Source organism: Meriones unguiculatus, chromosome 12 (assembly GCF_030254825.1).
Source record: "Meriones unguiculatus strain TT.TT164.6M chromosome 12, Bangor_MerUng_6.1, whole genome shotgun sequence".
Taxonomy (NCBI): domain Eukaryota; kingdom Metazoa; phylum Chordata; class Mammalia; order Rodentia; family Muridae; genus Meriones; species Meriones unguiculatus.
Window position 1 is genome coordinate 31,786,518 of NC_083360.1, and position 21,035 is coordinate 31,807,552.

The 21,035-nt window shown below is 49.9% G+C and overlaps 3 protein-coding genes across 13 annotated transcripts in view; 1 reads left to right on the forward strand and 2 right to left on the reverse strand.

Moving 5' to 3' along the window:
- Window positions 1-3,811, reverse strand: part of LOC132646804 (uncharacterized) — a 41,860-nt gene extending 38,049 nt beyond the window's left edge. For 8 of the 9 annotated variants that reach the window (XR_009585093.1, XR_009585092.1, XR_009585094.1 and 5 more), the window contains exons 1-2: window positions 3,537-3,811; window positions 2,545-3,440 (exon numbers count right to left, since the gene is read on the reverse strand). Coding sequence is in view for 1 of the 9 variants with exons in the window: in XM_060365538.1 (XP_060221521.1) it covers window positions 2,545-2,913 (369 nt within the window). In the remaining 8 variants the exon portion in view is untranslated. Of the gene's footprint in view, window positions 1-2,544; window positions 3,441-3,536 lie in introns of those variants that run through there. The other variant, XM_060365538.1, reaches the window with a different exon arrangement.
- Window positions 2,820-15,040, forward strand: Pik3ip1 (phosphoinositide-3-kinase interacting protein 1). Its single transcript, XM_021652152.2, has 6 exons — window positions 2,820-2,958; window positions 3,811-3,927; window positions 4,014-4,133; window positions 5,110-5,313; window positions 5,423-5,501; window positions 13,485-15,040. The coding sequence occupies exons 1-6, from the start codon at window positions 2,889-2,891 to the stop codon at window positions 13,687-13,689; spliced, it is 795 nt and encodes a 264-aa protein (XP_021507827.1). The 5' UTR covers window positions 2,820-2,888; the 3' UTR covers window positions 13,690-15,040.
- A 1,071-nt stretch (window positions 15,041-16,111) lies between these two features.
- Limk2 (LIM domain kinase 2) overlaps window positions 16,112-21,035 on the reverse strand; it is a 70,348-nt gene continuing 65,424 nt past the window's right edge. For all 3 annotated transcript variants that reach the window (XM_021652132.2, XM_060365537.1, XM_021652138.2), the window contains 3 exons: window positions 20,522-20,577; window positions 19,643-19,800; window positions 16,112-17,705 (listed from right to left, as the gene is read on the reverse strand). In XM_021652132.2, the coding sequence (XP_021507807.1) occupies window positions 17,561-17,705; window positions 19,643-19,800; window positions 20,522-20,577 (359 nt within the window). In that variant the 3' untranslated portion in view covers window positions 16,112-17,560. The remainder of the gene's footprint in view (window positions 17,706-19,642; window positions 19,801-20,521; window positions 20,578-21,035) is intronic.

Genomic DNA, 21,035 nt, shown 5'->3' on the forward strand with positions numbered 1-21,035 from the left:
AAACAGTGCAGCAGAAGCACCTGTTCTGAGTCAGAGGTGGAACATTTGATTAGGTGCTAAGGGATCAATCCCAAAGAACCTTTGCTCCTCTGGAATAAAAACCACACTTTTGCATGCATGTTGTCAAATGCCTGTGGTCTCTGTAGGTACCACATGTGCATGCCCTACCCTTTGTTTTTATTTTGAGACAAGTTGTCACTAAATTGTTTGGATGAACTTGGGTAGCCCAGGTTGGTCTCAAACTTATGATCCTCTAATGGAACACAGTCCAAGAATGGAGCTGTGTGAGAGTTCTGAGTGTGAGAAAACAAGAGTCTTGTCACCTCGGTTTCTTCAAAACACAGAATTGTTCTTGGAATGTGTTTTTGTGCTCCTCCCAGGTGTCTCGGAAACAGTGAGTTCGCTTCAGCTGTGGTTATTCATACGCCTCTATGGACAAACATGTTTGTGCCATTTGTGGCTTGCCCCTGTGATTGAACACCTTACACATGTGATTCTTCTTAACCCTCAAGAGTGTGCATTTTCTGATACTGAGTAAAGATGGCTCCTGCAGGAGACTTTGGTCAGCCTCATTTCTGGGCCCCACTCCCCCAGGTTCAGGCCACCAACTAGAGCGGTCTATAGTGCTCCTGCCTCACCTTCCAAAGACTTCATTACAGACTGGGACCCAGCTTGCACCTATTCTTTAGGAAGTGAAACACTCCCTTTATCTGTCTCTTACTCTGTATCACTTTCTATAACAATACTGATTTAAATACAATCTGTCTCTTCCAACCAGAATTTAGCTTCAGGAGGGTAGATTTCAAATATTTTGTTCACACAAGAAAGTCCCAGTATCTAAAAATATCAGCTAGCATCTAGTAGGTTTTCAAAAATAAATATTTATAAAATTAACAAAAATGTTTATCAAACTTTAAAAATTGTTTTGGACTTGGTCTCACTGTAGCCCACACTGATCTCAAACACTCTATGTACACAACCAAAGAAGACCTTGATCTTCTGATCTTCCTGTCTCACTTCCAGAGCTGGGATTGAAGGCTTATACTCTGCTACTCAGTTTGTGTTGTGTTGGGGATATAAAACAGGGCTTCTGGCATGCTAGGCAAACATACTATCAACTGAGGCGTTTTAAAAGAACATGGCTGTGCACCTACGAGATCTGAGTTTGAATCCTCAGCGCACACATTAAAAGCCAGGCATGGCTATGTGTGCCTATAACCCAGCACTAGAGAGCATAGAGTTGGAGAGCTGTGGGGAGGACACTGGCCAGCAAACTTAGCTTAAAGGTCACACTTCCAGCTTAGTGAGAAACCCTATTTCAGGGCACTGACACACTGGACATCCTGTTCTGACTTCCATATTTACACACATAGGCACATGGGCTGCCACCCCACCACACATTCTTCTGTGAGGTGTTTATTTGTATGAGTGTTTGGCCGGCATGTATGTGCACCATGTGAGTATCTGGTACCCAAAGTCAGAAGACAGAGCTGTATGTCCTGGAATTGGATACAGATGGCCTTGAGCTGCATACTGGAAACCGAACCAAACCTAAGTCCTTTGTGAGAGCAACAAGTACTCTTAACCACTGAGTCATCTTTCCAGTTCCAACGTAGTGTTTTCACGAAACACCTCAGGTGGGTTAGGTTCAGAGGTTAGGAGTACCTGCTGTTCTTCCAAAGGATCTGACCGGAGTTCACATTGCCCACATCAGCCACATCCCATGGCTCATAACTGCCTCTAGAACCCTGTTCTAGAGGACCTGAAGTTTTCCTGTGGCCTCTGAAGGCAGACACAGATAGACATACAAACACAAACAAACCTTTTCTTTTAAAAGACACCACAGGGTTCAATCACTTCTAATTGGAACCACATTAGCTTTCTACTGTGATAAAGTCTATAAACTTATTTAGTAGTGTTATTTTCCCTCCCTACATTATTGTGGCAACATCAAGACAGAGTCTCCCATTTCTATTCTGGGATTTCCCTGAGTCACAAGGTAATCTTGGCAAACCACTCTGTTCTCTCTCTCTCAGTTTACTGAGGCTGCTTGGGAACCTCAACTGCCAGCCAACTAAAAAGAGAGCCTTTTTCCTAAGTCTCAAAGCCCCGAGTTACGTGGTGGATGTGGTTTAACAACAGATATAAATTACTGCACAGATTGGTGTGGGGGCTGGAGGGAAGACATTTTACTTAACTTCAGGGCTGGTGGACTTTACAGTATAGCTAAGCAAATCTAGTGTTTGTATAACATGTATTTTTAACTAAAGATACTTTCTGTATTCCTACTATATATGGATACCCCAAACCTCAAATGTGGGTACAGGAATGCTGACTGACCTGACCCTGGCAGAACATATTTTAAGTATATAAATATGGGTATAGAGTTGCTTCCTGCCAGATATTCTTATCTGTGCCGCCTATGTGGTCTTAAATTCCTCCTGCTTTTGCAGTCAGCATCCTATCTCACAACTGTGCAATGCTTTAGGGCTCCTAATCCACCCCACTCCACGCCGCCTTCTGACACAATGACTCTGTACTCACACAGATGGAAAAAGAGGCAACGCCTGGGGATGCGGTCGTGCAGGTCTCACAGGGATCTGCGGCTAAGCAAAACCTCTCTGCCACTCTTGACTTGGCTGAGTTCCGCTCTTGGCTCAGGGTTAGCGATCTGGTACGATCTAGGAGGCTTAGGACCCAGGGGGCGCCTTTCAGCTGAAAAACACCTCGGCTGCAGCAAGCTAGCTGGGAAGGTCCCAGTTCTAAAGAGAGGCTGTTTACCAGAAGAGCATAACAAGGGCTGGTCTCACTGCAAGGCTGGGATCTAGAAGACAAAACTGCTGCCAAGGAGACCCCATTTGGACACCTGCAAGCCGGAAGAGGCGAGGATGCTGTTGCCTTGGGTACGCACATTTCTTCTCAGCAACATGCTTCTGGCAGAAGCCTATGGATCTGGAGGTGAGATCACAATTTATTTATTTATTTTTCCTTTCTGCAGCAACTTAATGAAGCAGAACGGGTAAAGCCCCCGATTTCCCAAATGCTGCCGGGCTGACACAGAAGGACGCTTTTGGCTGTTTTCTTGTTATCCTACGAAAGCTTTTCTTCCCTCTCTCCTTCCTTGCCAGAGGCTTGCAGCTCCATCTTTGCCATTAAGAACAAAGACAAGTAGTCACTTTCTCTTTCCCTCTCCTTATACATGAGTGGATGGAGCTTGGGATTTCTTTTACTCCCCAGAGTCCTGCCCTTTTAAAGTCCTAGTGTGGTGGGCACACAGACCTCCTCCCCTCTCCAGTCTCCTCCTGGGGCTCTCTGCTGAGGGGAGTAGGAGCTGAAGAGATGAGGCAGAGTGCCTCAGCTGGAGTGTCTCTTGAATCTTTTGCTTCTCTGAATCAAAGGCTTTAGTGGAATTCTCTCGGGAGCTGGCGGTGTCTGTCAACCTAGCAGAAGGTGGAGAAGGGAACATCCGTTTATATAACATTGACTTCTCAACACTGGGATGACTTCCAGGTCTAACTGCCCAGAACCAAACTCACCATCTCCACAGAAAGACCTTAGCTAGGCTTCCCGCGTCTCCACAGTGGTTCCAAGTCCAAGAGTAACAACCCTTTGCACTTGTGCAGGCGATCCCAAGCTTAAAAAAAGCAAGCAAGCAAGCCAGCAAGCAAGCAAGCGGCTAAGTCTCTGAGTGTTGTTGTCTGTGGACCAGACGCCGCTAGGGGCATGACTCCACTTTCACTCTGAGGCACACAGGGCCTTTCCCCGCCGCGCGGGGCCGGAGGGCCGCACTCAGGGTCCTCTTCCTCACAGGCTGCTTCTGGGACCACGGCCACCTGTACCGGGAGGACCAGGCCTCGCCCGCGCCGGGTCTCCGCTGTCTCAACTGGTTGGCCGCACAGAGCGGCCGCGAGTCGCTCGCCGAGCCCGGTGAGTGCCCGCCGGGGAGGCAGGCGGGACGGGCGGGGCGGGCGGGCGGCGGCCGCGGCCCCTGACGCCTCTTCTCCCCACCTCAGGCCCCGGCAACCACAACTACTGCCGGAACCCGGACCAGGACCCGCGCGGGCCCTGGTGCTACGTCAGCGGCGAGTCCGGCGTCCCTGAAAAGCGGCCCTGCGAGGACGTGCGATGCCCAGGTACCCGCCCGGGACGGAGGGGACGCCAGCCGCTCCCCCCACCACCCCAGCAGCCATGGCTACACCCGCCGCGCACGTGCGGCCGCTCGACGCCCGCCCCGCCCCGTCCCCCCCCGCGCCTTCCGATTGGTCATAGCTATCTCCAGGCCGCGGAGCCCGAAGCCGGTTGGCCGCAGAGGCCTTCGGAGTGATCTCATCCTCCGCGGGCACTTGTAAACAACGGTGGGAGGCAGCTCGCCTCCTCCCCAGAGCGGCCCTCCCGCCTTCGCGGTGTGGCGTCTGCTTTGAGCCGGCCTCCGTGCTCACCATCCCGGGGAAGAAGCCCTGGGGGGCATCTGAGTCACCCAGAAGTTCGGCGATCTGCCAAAGGCAAATGAGGGTGGCCAGATTTGAATCCAAAGCTTTTTAGACTTCAGGAAACTAACACAGTTCTCTAGGATTAAGTGAGATAATCAAGGTCAGGCACTTAACACTGGGATTGGCAGGAATCTTGCATTCTGTGGATTGCCTCCTGATGAGAAGTCAGGACGCTCTCTGGAGAACCCTCTGGCAGCCCAGCTGGGTGCTGGAAGGTAGCAAGGACTTGAAGAGATAAGTGGGCGGCAGGAGAAAGGCTGTTGTTTTCTTGTGACCCTTTCCTCACATCTGCCTTGTAGCACAGCCCAGCCACCATGCCTGATCTTGTCCCTGGGACAGGAAAGTTTTTTTTTTTTTTTTTTCTGTTTTTGAGACAGTCTCACTGTGCAGCCCTAGCTGGCGGAGACTCACAGAGATTCCCCTGCCTCTGCCTCCCAAATGCGTTAATTCAGGTGTTCACTCACCCCTGCTGGCCTGAGGCAGGATTTGATATCTGTCTAGGGGCACATTTTAGGGTGGACCTCTCCCCTAATGCTCCCAACACTCAGGTCAGGTTTAGCTGTGGAATGTACTCAGGACGACAGTATCTGATGAGAGCCGTTTCTCACCTCACTGCCAGAGACCACATCCCAGGCACCACCAGCCTCTACGACGGTGGAGCTGGAAGAGAAGGCTGATGCCCCAGGTGACAAAGAGACACAGGTGTTCCCTCCTGCTAACGCCCTGCCAGCCAGGAGTGAGGCAGCGGAGGTGCAGCCAGTGGTCGGGATCAGTCAGCGCGTGAGGATGAACTCCAAGGAAAAAAAGGACCTGGGAACTCTGGGTATGGCTGTCCTACCACACCACTGCCTTTGTTGGGATTCATCGGATGACGTCATTTGCTGATTGCCTGGGGTGTGGCTAATAGGACCTTGTGTCCTATCCTTTTGCAGGCTACGTGCTGGGCATTACAATGATGGTGATAATCATCGGCATTGGAGCTGGCATCATCTTGGGCTACACGTACAAGAGGTGAGTCGTTTCTCTTCCTGGCTCTCTTGGAATAGGGCTAGGGAAGAGAGACAATATCCGTACACCTTCTTGGGGTCTTTAAAAAGGAAGTGAGGTATTGAAGGAAGAAAAACCAGCTCAAGAGTAGAAATTTGGTTTTAGTCAGCTACCAGGTGACTTGGACCTTCAGGGCAAGGACTTAGCTAACTGATCCCCTCCCAGACAAGGTCTCCATCTTTGGCCTGGCTGATACTGAATGAGTCCTCTCAAACTCATAATCCTCGTGCTTCAGCCTCTTGAGATGTGGGGTTTATGAGCATGTGTCACTGTCTTCTGAAGGAGACAAGATTTTAGTTTGTTGACTTTTGAGCGCTAAGATGGGTGTGATAGCACACACCGACCGTCATCCCAGAACTCAGGACACTGAGGCGGGAGCCTTATGGCTATGGCCCTGCTTCAGAAAGCCAAAACAAACCAACAAAAAAAAAAAAAAAAAAAAAAAGGCACGATCTTTACGCTCACCAGGTCACCAGGCAGGAGGTGAGTTGTCTCCATTTTTAGGATTGTCTGTATTACAGAGTGAGACCGTGTCAAAACATCCACCTACTGGAAAAGGTTCTTGCAGCCTCACAGGTGGAGCTTAAATTTCATCAGTGGGATGTCCTCTAGGGCAGGGAGAAGAAAAAAACATGATTACAAAAGAAAACCCATTTGCTACTCCTGCTAGCTATGAGAGTACAAGAGGCTGTTGGGAAGCAGGGGCAGGCTGCAGGAGGAGGGATGCTTATTTTGAAAGGTCTGAGAAGCCACGTGGGGCAAGTCTATCATAATCAGTGACGTGCGGTTCTGAGAATCAAAGCTCTTGTTACAGCTAACTGGCTGTTCTTGGACAAAATCTGAGTATTTGACTTCCAGCCCCAAAGATCAGCTCTTTTTTGGGACCGGAGAAGCCTTACTGTAAGGGAAATGATACAGTGGACTGCATTATCCAGCAGTGAGACCATGTCTGAGTCATATTGAAGTGTGACAGCCATCATTTTATTATTTTTTAAGGATTTATTTACTTATGTAATTTATGTATATGAGTGGACTGTTTGCATGTGTACCTGCATGCCAGAAGAGGGCATCAGATATATAAATGGTTGTGAGCTACCATGTGGGTGCTGGGAATTGAACTCGGGTCCTCTGGAAGAGCAGCCAGTGCTCTTAACCACTGAGCCATCTCTCCAGCCCCTCAACCATCATTTTATAAACCCAAAGTGTTCTTAGAGGAATTGGCGTCAGCCACATGACAGATTGAAAAGAGGAAGTGTGGGGTGATCACAGCATAGCAGTGCTCACCTGCTTCTCCTGCCTCGAAGGCTCAGCATGCCCAGCTCCACTTTTGGTTTTGAGACAGCCTCACTGTAGTTCAGGCTGGCCTTGAATTCACTCTACGGCAGAAAAATTACCTTAAACTTTGTTGGTAGCGTTTTTGTTGTTTATGGCTTCTTCTTTTTTTTTTTTTTAACCCTGGCTGTCATGGATCTCTCTAGGTAGACCAGGCTCGCCTTGAACTCCCAGAAAAATGGCTGCCTCTGCCTCCTGAGTCCTAAAGTTGTATGTCATGAAGACTGGCTCCTTGAATTTTGAACCTTGCTTCCTCCTCCTGAGCGCTCAGACTATGCTCGCAGTCGCTCTTATAAATGCTGTACTTCCCAGTTCTCAGATGAGGAAACCCGAGGCCAGAGAGAATAGGTGCTCTGCCAGCTACACACCCAGGGTATGGTGGACGAAGCTACCATCTGGGTGACTGGGCAGGCTGCTTCTTACCAGTCCAAAGCATTCCGATGGGGCGAAGGTGTGTGACTGCCTACCTTAGGGCAAGGCATGCAGTAAGTGGCTGGTAAATAGTAGCTGTTGTGCTCATCTGTAAGTTAGCCTTGACTGTGTGTACCTGACTAGTTCCCTACGTTTTCTGGGCCTCGGTTTCTTCATCCGTTGGGAGTTAAAGATGATGACGCTGCAGCTCCCATAGTTCTGAAAAAGGCTACTGTGGACTGTGTTGCTTTAAGTCTCAGCTGTCACATTTGCTCCAACAGATGACTTTAAGGGCTTCTATAATTTTCCGTGAGTCAGAGAGCAGATAGGTTCCGAGTCAGGTCAACCTGAGAGAGCATCCTGACTCCCAGACTGAGGTTGTGGCCCACAGAAGCATCTTGACTCACAGGTCCAGGGACACCTGCTTGCTCATTTAAAAAGTTTGAAGAAACAGTATAGTTGCTCTGCCTATACAATTCACTGACCCAAACCATGCACATTGAGCCCTGAAATTTTCCCCTCTTCCTCAGCCTCTGGACAGCATTTGGCTGCCTTCCAATCTTGTGACAGTTTCCAGACCTTCCAGGTGCTTGAACTAACTTGCCCGTAATTCCAAGCTCAGCTGGTGCCAAGTGTAGAAACCAGGTCTTTTTAAGTTTTACTCTTGTAGGCTGTCATGGGGCTGCCATATGACCTTGAGTTTACTTTCCTGTAAACTAAGGGGAAGGCACTAAGTCACCAGACTTGCTGTCACTAACCTCCGGACCACCCCTTTCCTTAGCAAACAGTCTCTGAGAACAACCTGTACAACAGGAAACCACATGTGAGCTAGAAACAAGCTCTGAGCCTCTGTCTCCCCACACTTAGGGAACAGATGTCAGGGCAAGAGCTGCAAGTTGAATGTCGTTTCTGGCAGCTTCTGCTTGGTAGGTCTCTTGCCTGTTAAATGAGAATGTTTTTCCTTGCACATGCAGCCACCCAGGAGTATTGTTAAAGATTGTTAGTAAGCAGCTGGACGATATTCAGATAATCAGATTCTAATCACAGTAGTCACTGTTTGTTTCATGCTCTTTCCACAAGTGGGGCCCTGCTATATGCCTTCCTCTGCTGATTTTGTCCAAAGTTCATCATGTTTTGTCCAAAGTTCATCATGTTTTGTCCAAAGTTCATCATGTCCTTGAAGCCCTCTTCCAAGGAGGAGCTGAGACCTACAAGAGTTAAAGTAGCATGTCCTCAGAGCCCAGGCTAGACCATGTGGGGTTTTGGTGTGTTTTGTTTTGTTTTGAGATAGGTTCCAATTCTTTAACCTAGGCTGGCCAGGAACACACAAACACACACTCTCTCTTATTTATTTGTGTTCGAGGGGTGTGGGAGTGTGTGGGGAGGTGTTTTGCTTATGTGTATGTCTGTGTACCGTGTCCTCAAAGGACAGAGAGGACATTGGATCCTCAGGAACTGGAGTTACAAATGGTTGTGAGCCACAAGAGGGTGCTAGGAATCCAATCTGGGTCCTCTGAAAGAGCAGCTGGTGCTCTTAGGCTATTGAGTGATTACCCTAGCCTCTTTAAAAATTATTTGTGTGGGTGTTTTATTTGCATGTATGTTTGTACCATGTCCATACCTGGAGGGCTGTGAATTGTTATGTGGTTGCTGCAAATCAAACTTGGGTCCTCTGAAGGAGCAGCAAATGCTCTTAACTGCTCAGCCAGGAACTTGTGGTCTTTATGCCTGGACTTCCTGGGTGCTGGGATTATGGGCATGAGGTATGAGTCACCACATCTGGCTGGACAGGAAGCTTTATCGAAAGACTGGCAGTTATCTCCAGAAAGTCTGTCAAAACCCAGTAGCCTCATTGAAATTTAAATCACTCAGGGCAGTAGAAGAGAGAGAAACTGCTCAAAGAAGGACTGAGTTTAGAAAACAAACAACAAGATCTTATTCTAGAGTTCTCTTTAGTTGTTGCTGCCACATTGTTTTGTGCACACATTATTTACCTTTTCTGGGCTTCAGTTTACCCCTCAGGTCGGGAATGAGCTACGATGACCCACCCAGCACTATTGCTCCGTTAAATCCTAGCTCTGCTCTTGCTTGAAAAGATAGTTTAACAACCCTCCCTCCTCTGTCTTCCTTCATTCCTCTCTCCCTTCTTCCCCCTCCCTCTCCTTTTTATCCCTCTATCCTTCTCTCTCTTTTCTCCCCCCCTCCCCCCATCAGCCTTTTCATGTCTGAGGTGATAATGGATGGCACACACGTCTCTTGTGAGGATGGAATCAGTGTGCTTTGGGCACACAGTTGTGTGCCGGTGCAGTAGCCATCTTGGAAAAGTTACCCAGAGCAGCAGGTGGCACAGCATGACTTCTGACTTGGAAATAGCTGTCGTTCAGAGTAATCATTGGATTACTGCTTTGAAGGGTCTCTATTGTTTCCATAATCTAGAGTAGGAAGCCAGAGGCAGGTTGCAGCTTTGTTTCATTTCTTTTCTCTCTGGCCAGTCCAGCTTGCATTTCTGGCTGCAGAGCAATGGGCTAATTCCTGCAAGTCTTGAACTCTGCAAGGTGTTGGGGCTTGGCTGATGGAGGGAGCTTCCCAGAGCTGGGAAGGGTGGGCAGTCACCAGTCAGGCTTCCTGGGAGGAAGAGCTAAAGGTAGGGAGTGGAAGGGAACTCCAGTTTGGCTGGGTCTTTGTCCTGGTGGCTTAGGCCACTGAGGTGCAGCCAGGTCTTGGCTGGGGCAGCTCCCTATCCCTGCTGAGTGCTGTCTTAGCTCTGCAGGGAGCTCTTATTCTCTGATAAAAAAGGGAGGGAAAAACAGTAAGTCAACACCATTTCACCCCCTTGGGAGAGAAGCTGAGTCAGTGAATAAGCCTTTGTTCTGTCTTGGCTGCCGGACAGCAGCCAGACTGTCCCCTGCCCCCACAGCAATGGGAGGGTGCTGGGCCGCCTAATGGTCATTTCAGCAGGCCTGGCAGCCTCAGACACTCCATCTCCAGGATTCCCAGGCAGGGCGCTCAGCAGGCACGTGGGGTCAGGAATGCTTCCAGGCTCCGAAATGGATGAGACTGATCTGATTAGTCACATCGCCTGCTCGCTTCCTTTTACCCTTCCAGCCCTCCTCTGCCCCACAAATACAAACTAATTTGACCCCATAGACTTGTGTGTGATGAAGCCTGCCTTACTAGCTTCTCAGCAGCTTTATAGAGAGGGAGGAGAGGAAAGCCAGGCTTCCCCATGTAGGAAATGGGGAGAAATGAGGGCAGTGTGTGTGTCGTGTGTGGCATCCACCGAAGGTGCATTAATGCTGCTTCTCTTCCTGGATGATGCTACTTGTTTCGAAAATGGTGGGTTCCTGGCTTGCTTTCTTCCTAAAGATGCCCCCCAGCCCCACCTCCTGTATTTCTCTGAGTAGCCCTAGCTGTCCTGGAACTCACTCTGTAGATCAGGCTGGCTTCGAACTCACAGAGATCTTCCCGAGTGCTGGATTAAAGGCCACTGGCACCGCCACCTGGCTAAATGTTTCATTTTTGTAAACTGCTGCTAGTTTGAGGAGGAGGATCCCTTATTAAATTAAGCCCAGACCTTCCAAAGTTTTCCCTACCCGAGCAGTCTTGAACATGGCTTCCTATTATGCAGATAGGAGTTTCCTTCTGTACGGCAGTCAGCCAGAGCGGGGATGACTCGGGATATGAGGAAATGCTTATGCTGGAAGACCCTTTCTCCATGAAGAGTGTTACCTGTTTTTGCCTGTGGATGCTCTGGGAGGTTTTTTGCTGTGGGAGTTGACACCAGTACAGATGCTAATGAGAAGAACGGGCCAGGCCTGGGCTTGCCTATTGAGAAACTTGGTTGCCCTAGTCACCCAGGTGCCACAGGAGGATGAGTTTACCAATTTCCTGTGCCCCAACAATGGGAATTAGGGGATCAGATGTGTGTCACATGGGGGAATCTTACACAGTGTTCTGGGCTCTGGAGACTGTCATGTCCAAGTCCTTATTTTAAGGTAGTGAAATTAAGGCCAAGAGAGGAGGGTATCACTAGATGAGATGAATAGTTCTTCCTTTGGTTAGGTAATGGGAGAGATCTTTTAAGGAAAATAAAGGCAATGTTGCCTTGTGGGTCAGGTCTGATTCAGGGCTGATTCAAGTCATCATAACCTAGGAGTTTGTGCAACTAGCTTTAAAATTATTTCACATCTTTGGGGCAGATGAAGAAATCAAGGCACAGAGAGCTGTTTGCCAAGTATTAAACAAATGGGCAGAGCTGGAGCTAGGATATGCAGTAAAGGGAATTGGCTAGTTAGAGTCCTGAGGCCCCTGCTCCTTTGTTCTCCAGTATTTTTTTTCTCCAGCTTTTATTGTTGTACATCATGTGATGGATGCAGAATACAGATGATCATAGCCATGTCCCTGAGACCTGAACCCTGAGATCTGTGTTTTGCTCTATTTTGAACAAACAGCATTTTATTTCAGTTGCGCTGGGCAGGTCTTGGCAGGGCAAGGCGCGGGTTCTCAGGGAGGGAAGAGGGTCCTACTTTACTTGTTGGTGGTGAGTGAGTTCCACAGCACACACCAGCAGGGCCATGTTGGAGATGCAGTGATCCTTGCTGACTGGCTTGGATGACCTCTTGCTCTTGTGCTCTTGGGGTCTGTATCTCCTTCACATCCTCCAGCACCATGCTGCAGGCCTTGTTGCAGCCCTTCACTTGGCCTTGCTGCAACACCAGCATCACTGAGTGACCGCATAAGCAGCGAGGGGGGACCTGGGGTGGCCTCTTTGTCCTCCCACTTCTGCAGCCTTCTCACTCTTGGGTTTGTTGAGATTTGTGGTGGAGGTTTCGCTCAGAGAGCATTCCCACCTGCTGTGTTGCTCTGGCTTCTCCTGTGTTTTATCACCCACTTGGTTCACATCTCCTTCTAAGCACTTCCTTGAAAGCTGAGCCCAAGTTGTTGCCTTCAGAGGATGTGCCCTGGGTTCTGTACTGGGTTTGGCGTGTAGTCTTGGACATGATGCAGGGGACAGGGCTGCAGTGGGAAGGGCCTACATGTGTTGGCAGAAGGCCTAAGTTTGAATCCCTGTACCACCATGCCTTAGAGCCTGACTCTGGGTCACAACTTCTCATAAGAGCAGACATCCCAGTAAACTACTGGAGTCTATCCTGCATCCTTGGAGCATCCCAATATGCCCTGGGCCATTTCTCTTTTTATAAAATGAATAAGAACTAAATCTTAGGGCTGAATAGAGAATTAAGTGAGATGATACACACCCACACCCACACCCATACCCACACCCACACATATATCCTGGGCATTGAGTGAGTATTGCACATAAGCAGAGCAACACAGTGACCCAGTGGCTCACTGATTATCAGAAGAGAAGAAATCAAAGGCATTGACAAACTTGAGAGGTTTGATAACCATGTTCATTATTTCCCCTTGATCTGTGAAGACCTGAGTCCTTTTTGCCTGTGCATGGGTTGGGAACGGTTCATTTCCAGCCTGGATTCCCACTTTCCAGGACTTTAGGATGAGAAGGCAGTCTTGTAAAACAAACAAAAACTTATTCTGTGGTAGAGCGGGTGCATGCCTGCTACTGCAGGTACAGAGGTCAGAGGGCAACTTGTGAGATGGGTTCTCTGTTTTGAACTCAGGTCATCAGGCTTGGTGGTAGCCTTTACTCACTGAGCCATTTCACCAGCCCTGCCAAAAAGGCAGGTCTTGTAGCAGGATGATCTGGTACATTTTCTGTACAATCTCATTAGTTAAGGATGAAGCCTGGGACTTAAGAGAGGGGCAGGGAAGAGATAAAGGAAGGAGGGTGGGATTGGGAGGGAGGGAGGGAGCTACAGCTGGGATACAAAGTAAATAAACTGTAATTAATATAAAAAAACATTAAAAAAAAAAAAAGGATGAAGCCTGGATAATTCTTTGGATCTCTGGGACCCCTGGGCAGAAAACAAAGTCTTGTCTTGCTGTAACTTACGAGTCTCACGTGGCAGCCACCCTGACCTTACAGATAGGGAGGCAGAGAGGAGCTGGCAGCACTGCCCGGTTGGGTTTACGGCAGCGTGGCAGGATGGCTAGCCAGTGTCTTGAGCCTAGGCTGGCGTTAGTCCTGTTGATCAGGCCATTCACTGTGACAGGGTGAGCTCCTGCTCAGCTTCAGGAAGACTAACTGAGCAAAGCCATGCTAACGTTTTCTCTTCCTGACAGGGGGAAGGACTTGAAAGAGCAACATGAGCAGAAAGCGTGTGAGAGGGAGATGCAGCGAATCACCCTGCCCCTGTCTGCCTTCACCAACCCCACCTGTGAGATCGTGGATGAAAAGACCATCATCGTGCACAGCAACCAGACTCCTGCCGACCTGCAGGAGGGCAGCACTCTCCTCATGGGCCAGGCTGGCACCCCCGGGGCCTGAGCCCCTTCAGTGGGCATGTGCCCGTGCAGACACTGATACAGGACAGGCCACCCTCCTGCGGCTGGGAGGAGCTACATTTTGTGTTGTGGTTAAAACCTTATCCCATTTTTCTTTTGGGGGGGATGTGAGTCCTCATGACACAAGCAGAAGCAGGTAGTATTATGGGTAAGGGTGAAGAGGCTGGGTAGTAGGGATCTCTCAATGCTCCTTTTCTATCCCTTGGAACAGGATTTACCTGCGGAGACTGGCACAGTAACCACAGTGGTGCTGTGGCAAATAAGGGCTTCTACACTGCCTGGGCCAGGGAAGATGAGGAGCTTTAAGCTCCTCCATGCTGTATACCTTAGGTGGCCTCAGCCTCTGCCCTTCCATTTGTCACCCAGGAACTTGAGTGGCGTATACTGTTATTCACAGTTAAGGGTCAAACAGGTCATGCATGAGGCAGCACTAAAAATCCATTATTATAGCATTGGGGGTGGAAGTCCCTTCTGAGAACCAGAAATGAGTATGTACAAAAGTCAGAACTCTGGGCTGTAAATGGGTTCTAGATGGGGGCTGCTGAGCATGCTCCAGCTTGCTGGCAGTGATGTGCCTTGACAACTTCGGGCCAGGCCTGGGCCTAAGGGACTCTTCCCGTTTTGTAAGGAAAGAAAGGGAAGAATTGCACTAAGCCTTCCATTTAGGAAGACACAGGAGGACACACCTCTGCCTTCAGCCTCACAGCAGTAGACTTGGGTGTCCAGACTGCCTCTTGGGGGTGGGGTAAGGAACCTCTCCACTGTGCTGATGAGAGAATAGCCAGCAAACCCATGGGAATTCCACACTTAAGGGTCTCGTAAGCTGCTTCTGAGAGGTAAACCTGGAGACTAAATAAGCCAGAGGCTAGGTAACAAAAGCACGGAAGCACACCCTCACTTGTAGGCAGCCCTATGGCCTCCAGGCCTGTGCCTTCCACAGGGCTAGGATTGTAACCTGTTGAAAACAATCACCGAACCACTGGGAAGGGCCTAAAGGGTTTTCCAGAGAGGGAAAAGTGTCTCATCCAAGATCAAAGCAGCTTCTGCCCTCCTGGTCCTGGCGGCGTCCCCAACCAGGGGCCCTTACTCCCCACATGGAGAGGGGAGGGTGTGGTCCATTCCCTTCACCAGGCTGCTCTCTGGAGCCATTTGTTGAGGGGGCCTAGACCTCAGGGTTCCCATGGTGGCACGGACTATGGGAAAGAGAACAGTACTACTTCCTACTTTTCTATGAAAGTATTTCTCTGTATGTTTTATATACCTCATCTGACACCTGTGTATGAACTATGGCAAATTGCTCTGCATTTGACTCATATAAACACAAGACGTAACCATGCCTTTGCACGTGTTTGTGGTGCTGGAACGCGCCCCCAGTACTGTGTCTGTACCTCCGCCTTCTCCGTCAACGTGGCCCTGTCACCGGGAGGTGGTGGTAGCTGAACCCCTACAAACTGGCAGGGTCACCATGAATATCTCAAGGTTGAAGTTACAGGAAGTTGATCTCTTTCATCTCCGCCTTGTTTCTTTCCGAGGTAGATTAGGACAAACCTTCCCAGCAGCCTTTGTTGGGGGATAAAAACCAAGGGGCAGTAGGCAATTCTGTGGTAGCCAAGGGAGAAATGGGTAGCTGGGCTGCCTGGGCAGGGGTGGCTCCTGCAGGGTTAGGAGGGAAGCTGTGTGTGTGTGGGAGGGTGTGGTGCTGGAGTTTTAGCAGTGGACCACAGCAACAGATTAAGTCCTAGGTATATCCAGCCAGGCTGAGCTTGCCCATGCTCAAGCACTCTAATCCACAGGATGCTTAGGAGAAAGTATCTTTTAGGTTTGCAGAAAAAAAGTTCTTGGCTGGGTCTCAAAGCAGGCAGTCCTTGCTGGCCTCAAGCTCACCAGGTAGACTAGGCTGGCCTGGACTTGATGGTGATTCTGAGCCTGTGTGTCTTTAAGCGTAGACTTAATAGCTGTGGGTTTATTTTTGTGCCTAGGATCTCACCAAACAGTGGCAGTATTTGGCCAAGTGGTCTGGTGCAGCAGCTTTGGAAGCGGAAGTCCCCTAAGGACTTGGTTGGCAGCTGAGAGACAGCTTGAGAGCTCAGAAGGGGCTGCCTCAAGTGGCTTGCTGTCTAGCAGAGGAGATTAGATCTGAGACTGAGAATTCCCTGATGTGGCAAGTTATATGGTTTGGGCCTGAAGGGGGCCAGCAGACCACGTATGTGCCTGAGAGCATGAACGTATACCACGCGTGTACAGTAACCTACAGACATGAGAAGAGGTATGAGTACCCCTGGAAATGGAGTTACAGATGGTTGAGAGTTACTGTGAGGGTGCTGGGAACCAAACCTTGGTAATTATTTGTCCCACTCTTCCACGTTTAAGTCAGGTCCTAAGTCACCTTTCCACTCTCAGTGTCATTACTATGTTAACTGCTTAATTTATTTAGTCCGCTCCATGGCCCAGCACAGGCCCACCACTCCCACACTTGCTGTGGACAGCTCAAGCATAACCAGTCACAGGATGCTGAACCATGCTGCTGTTAGTTCAGGATTCCCCCTACAGCAAGTCTGAAAACTCCACACACAAGCACAGTCTACACAGCAAGGAAAGTGGCCAAAGAGTTCCCACAATTCATCTTATCTATGTACAAAGTATTTCACATATTACCCCATAGATAAAAGCTAGTAACAGCAACCACTCTCCCAGATCCCCCCACCAGTACAACCCAACACTCGTATTTATAACCAAACCCATTCCCAATTTGTTAAATATGGTGTGAGCTCGCGCTTAAGAGATGGCAAACCTTGGTGAGCTGGAGTCCCACCCGGGGAGGAAGATGCCCCGAGGGTTTCCAATGCCCCTGGCCCTGGAGTGTGGCTCAGGAAGTAAGCTGGACCAGCAACAATCGAGGTAGAATCTAGAGGGCCCAGATCGGGGAGCTCTCTTCACATCTCAGCATCCACCAATTCCTGTCCCAACTTGCTGCCTGGAGCAGACATGCTAGAGGGTGTGTAGTAGCTGCCACAAGGGTGCCAGGAAATTGATGCGGCTCCCCTTTCTCTGCTTAGACCCAAAGTCTGACACAAACCACACTGGGCTCCAGAACCCATCTAGTGTTAGGCAACGGCTTGAGCTTTTGAGCCCACCAGCCACGATACGGGACTTTCAGAGGGCAAGGGGCTCTCTTTTCCAGCCCCAGCTTCTTTGGTGCTTTTGCGAGTGACTGCTTGTTGAGACATGATGTTGAAGTGAAAACTCCCCATACACTGATTTGGTCCCTGGGCTGGTGAGCAGTAACCAGTCCTTTCTCTGGATCCTGTAGTTTTCACCACATAGTAAGAGACTCTTCAAAACCTGCTCCAAAGGGCATGGCCTGGGGTGGAAGGAGAACTCACTACTGTCGTTTCCCATGCTTTGAAGGCTCCCAGTTTCTGTTACATTACGGCTTTAAGTCCCGCACCTTGCTAGGCCAGAGCCCTCAGGCCAGTTCATGCTGTCATCCTGCCCAGCAGGCCCAGGTCATTTTGATTTAGTATAAAGCTACAGCCTCCCAGAATCTCACTGCCACAAAGGTCCTAAGTAGTCCTTAGTAACAGACTCTTGGTCTAGAATCCAGGCTCTTTTATCTTCTTCACAGCTTTCAGGTGAGTGTTAGATTTACAGACAGTAACTAGGCCCCAAAACCTGTGGAGAATTGTTTCCCTGCGCCCAAGTGCCTCCTGGGGAGGTAGTAGGGATGGCTTATTCTGTTTCTAAGTAAGCCTTCAGTCCACAGGAAGCCCAGGCAGTCTTGCTCATAGCAAGGACAGGGCGCAGAGGGGGCAATGCTGGCTGCAGAATGTCCCCGTGCAGGGGATGGACCAGGGCTAGGGTGGTGAGTCCCGGGTTAGGCCGTATTCCACGCTCACAGTGTGGTCCAGTTCTTCGAGCTCTGCTGGCAGTGGGATGGCCAGCTCTCCCAAGTACAGGGAGAGTGCCTCGAACGAGTCCTCCAGCTTTGAGAATGCCGGTCTGCAAGGACGAGGGGTGAAGGAGAGAGAGGGAGAATATGAGTGCTGGAGCGATGGCTAGAGGGCTGGCTCTCAGCTATTTCCTGGTTCTGCAAGCTCAGGCAAACCCTTTCACCTCTTGCTGTAAATATAAAAGGTAACCTTGGGAGAAGCCTAGCCATGCTAGGGGTCATGGCTCAAGGCAAAAACAGCCAAAGGGAAAAGAAGACCTTTCATGTCTTGGAGTGAATGCAACAATTGAGGTAAGATTGGACTTCCAGACTCGTTAAAAGGAAACTTGGGTGCTGGTGATGGCCAAGTAGGGATGGCGCTTGCCCTGAGCTCAAGTCTCAGGACAGTAATTAGACATGATGATGTGCACCTGGCACCCTGACAGATAGGTGGTGGAAGTAAGGGGTCAGAAGTTCAAGGTCACCTCCAACTACAGATCTAATTTGAACCAGCCTGGACTAGATCCTGCCTCAACAGCAAATCTGCAAACAGAAAAATTGTGAGCCCTCCCCTCCCGCCCAAACAACAACAGGGGAGGGGAGGCAGGATGCCAGGCCCTGTCCTATGTTAGTCAAGAGCTCTGTTACTAAGCTACACTTTTAGCTCCTGTGGTGGTTTGAGGGAGGATGGCCCCCATAAGCTCCTGGGCTGGAACTGTGTGGGAAGGATTAGGACAGGTGGCTTATCTGGGCAGGCGTGTCACTGAGGGCGGGCTTCGAGGTTTTAAAGCCCCATGCCAGGCCCTGCTTGTGGATGATGCTACCCAGCGCCGGCCAGCCGGCCTGCCTTGTCTACCTCCACGCTTCCCCACCGCGAAGATCACGGACTCACCCTCTGAAACTGTAAGCAGGGCCCCAATTAAATACAGCATTTTGTCATGGCAACAGACAATTAACTAAGAGAGCTTCCCAGTCTACTTTGATCTACAGGCCCATGGTCCTTCCCTAGGTAGGGTCTATTCATGTGTGGGCGGCGTGCAGTTGCCTGTGTGACACTACAGCTGGAACGCAGGGCCTTGAGCATCTTGGGCCAGTGATAGCCCTGGCCCCGCCCTCCTTTGAGTCAGGGTTTCACAGGGCAGCTCTAGCTATCCTGGAACTCCCTATGGTCCTGGCGTTGAACTCACAGAGATCCACCTGCCTCTGCCGACCGAGCACTGGGGCTGAAGGTGTGCACCACCATGCCCCGCTGGCTTTGAACTTCTGATCCCCTCCTCCTGACTCCCAAGTCCTGGCATCAGAAGTGTTTACTTCCATGCCCGGTTTTACACATTGTCAGGGATCAAACCCGAGGGTCATGCATTCTAGCCAAGTACAGTACTAACTGAGCTACATCCCAACCCCTATTAAGAATTATAAGCAAGTTTTATGGTTTTTTTTATGCTTTACCAGGGGGTGTGGTTGAGTGGAGCGTCTGTTCATGCATACTTGCTAAAGGTGCAACCCCACTCCTTAGCCACACCAGTCTTCGACCGCCCCCCCAGAGCTGAGAACTGAACCCATGGCCCCATTCCTTCCAGACGCTCCATCATAGATCTGCATACCTAGCCCAGATTTTCTTTTTAAAAGCTGCTTTTAAAAAAATTATTTTTATTTTATGTACATTGACGTTTTGACTACATGCATGTCTGTGTGAGGGTGTCGGATCCCATGGAACAGGAGTTACAGACAGTTGTGAGCTGCCATGTGGGTGCTGGGAATTGAACCCGCTGAGCCATCTCTCTAGCCCTGAACTGCTTTGACTCAATCTTGGCCAGCTCTTGCTACTGTGCTTCCCTCTTTTCCCCAATGTGGCATGTCAGTGCTATCAGGTGAGCTCCAGGAGTTCAGGAGTTTTTACTCTTGAGCTCAAGTCACTGCTTGTGCCAGGGAAGGGCATGGGATGATCTAGAGCAAGCATCTCGAGAACTCAGGGCTGTGAGGTAGGAGAAAGGGATGAGTCACCAACCTGCTCTCAGGCTCTAGTTTGCAGCAGATAGCAGCCAGGGGAAAGAAGGCTGGGGGGCAGTCTGTGGGGACAAACTTCTCCCAGAAAAGCTTTACATTGAGGCCAAAGTCCAGTGTGCGGGGCAGGCAATCAGGATCAGCGTACACCTGCCCAATGATCTGTAGGCAAGAAGATCAGGTCAGGAAGGTCTACAGAGGCCCCAGGCACATGGCAGGAGAAAGGGATGCTCTTGTAGAGAGGAAGCAGGAGCAGCAAACACCTAAGTTAGAGGGCAGCCTCAGGCCCCATCCCTCGTCACCTTGTTAATGTAGACCTGTCTTTACACTCAGAGTCTGTTACTAAGGTTAGAAGGGGCCTCCCTGCGGCAGAAGCAATGTTGGTAACTGGGACCTGGAAGCTGGAAGCTTCCACTTATCCTACCCTTCCCGGATCCCTTTGCAGCTATGTCCTCTACCAGGTCAAGGTTCTACAAAGGTTTGATTATTGTCTGATACCCTTTGGCATCAGCTTAATTTTCTAACACTTATTTATTCTTTATACCACCTAGGCCAGAAGAGGGCACCAGATCCAGATGCTTGTGCGCCACCATGTGGTTGCTGGGAATTGAACCAGCTTATTTGCTATAGATGACACATACTCTATAGCTATCTCTACTGAAGTGACAACTTCATAAACTTCATTCTAACCATCATTTGTCTCTCCTCTCCCTCATAACTTTGTAGGAGTCACAAAAGCTTTCCAATGTGTCTACTTGACTAAGTATTTTGGGAGATACTGAGCTATGCTGAGCCTAATGATTGTGGCAAACTATTCACCTGTAGGACAGAAGCTGAGATATGAGGCAGGCAGGACTGCTAGGGCATCTGAACCAGAGCTTACCTCACAGAGAACGATCCCAAAAGAGAAGACATCTACCGTCTCATCGTAGCTCTTGCCTTGGGAAAGAAAGGAAAGCGAACTGTAAGGTTAAGCCTCTTACTCACTCCACACTGGGTCTTGTATCAAGCCAAGCCACAGCCAAAGAACCAGGACAAGAACAGCCCCAAAGGTGTCCCGGGATGGGTATTGCTTGGCGGTCATCTTTTCAGCCCCGGGTGGCCTGCCTTGGATCTGGGAATACATGTTACTCAGGATGCACTGCCCAGCATAAAGAACAGGACTCAGGTTCAGACTCAGCCAGACTCTGGCTTGGCAACCCACTGCTTTTCAAGACTGCTGGCTTGCATCCACCAGGGGGCACCACACACTTCAGTTCTTGGCCTGGGGCCGGGAGGTTAACGCTGGTAAAGCTGGAGCGCTGGGCTGCCTGAGCCCACCCTCGGCCAGGGCGGCATGCTGCTGAGTTCCCAGCTGAGGCTGGATGAGTTTATGATGCCTGGCCTGGCCAAGGCCA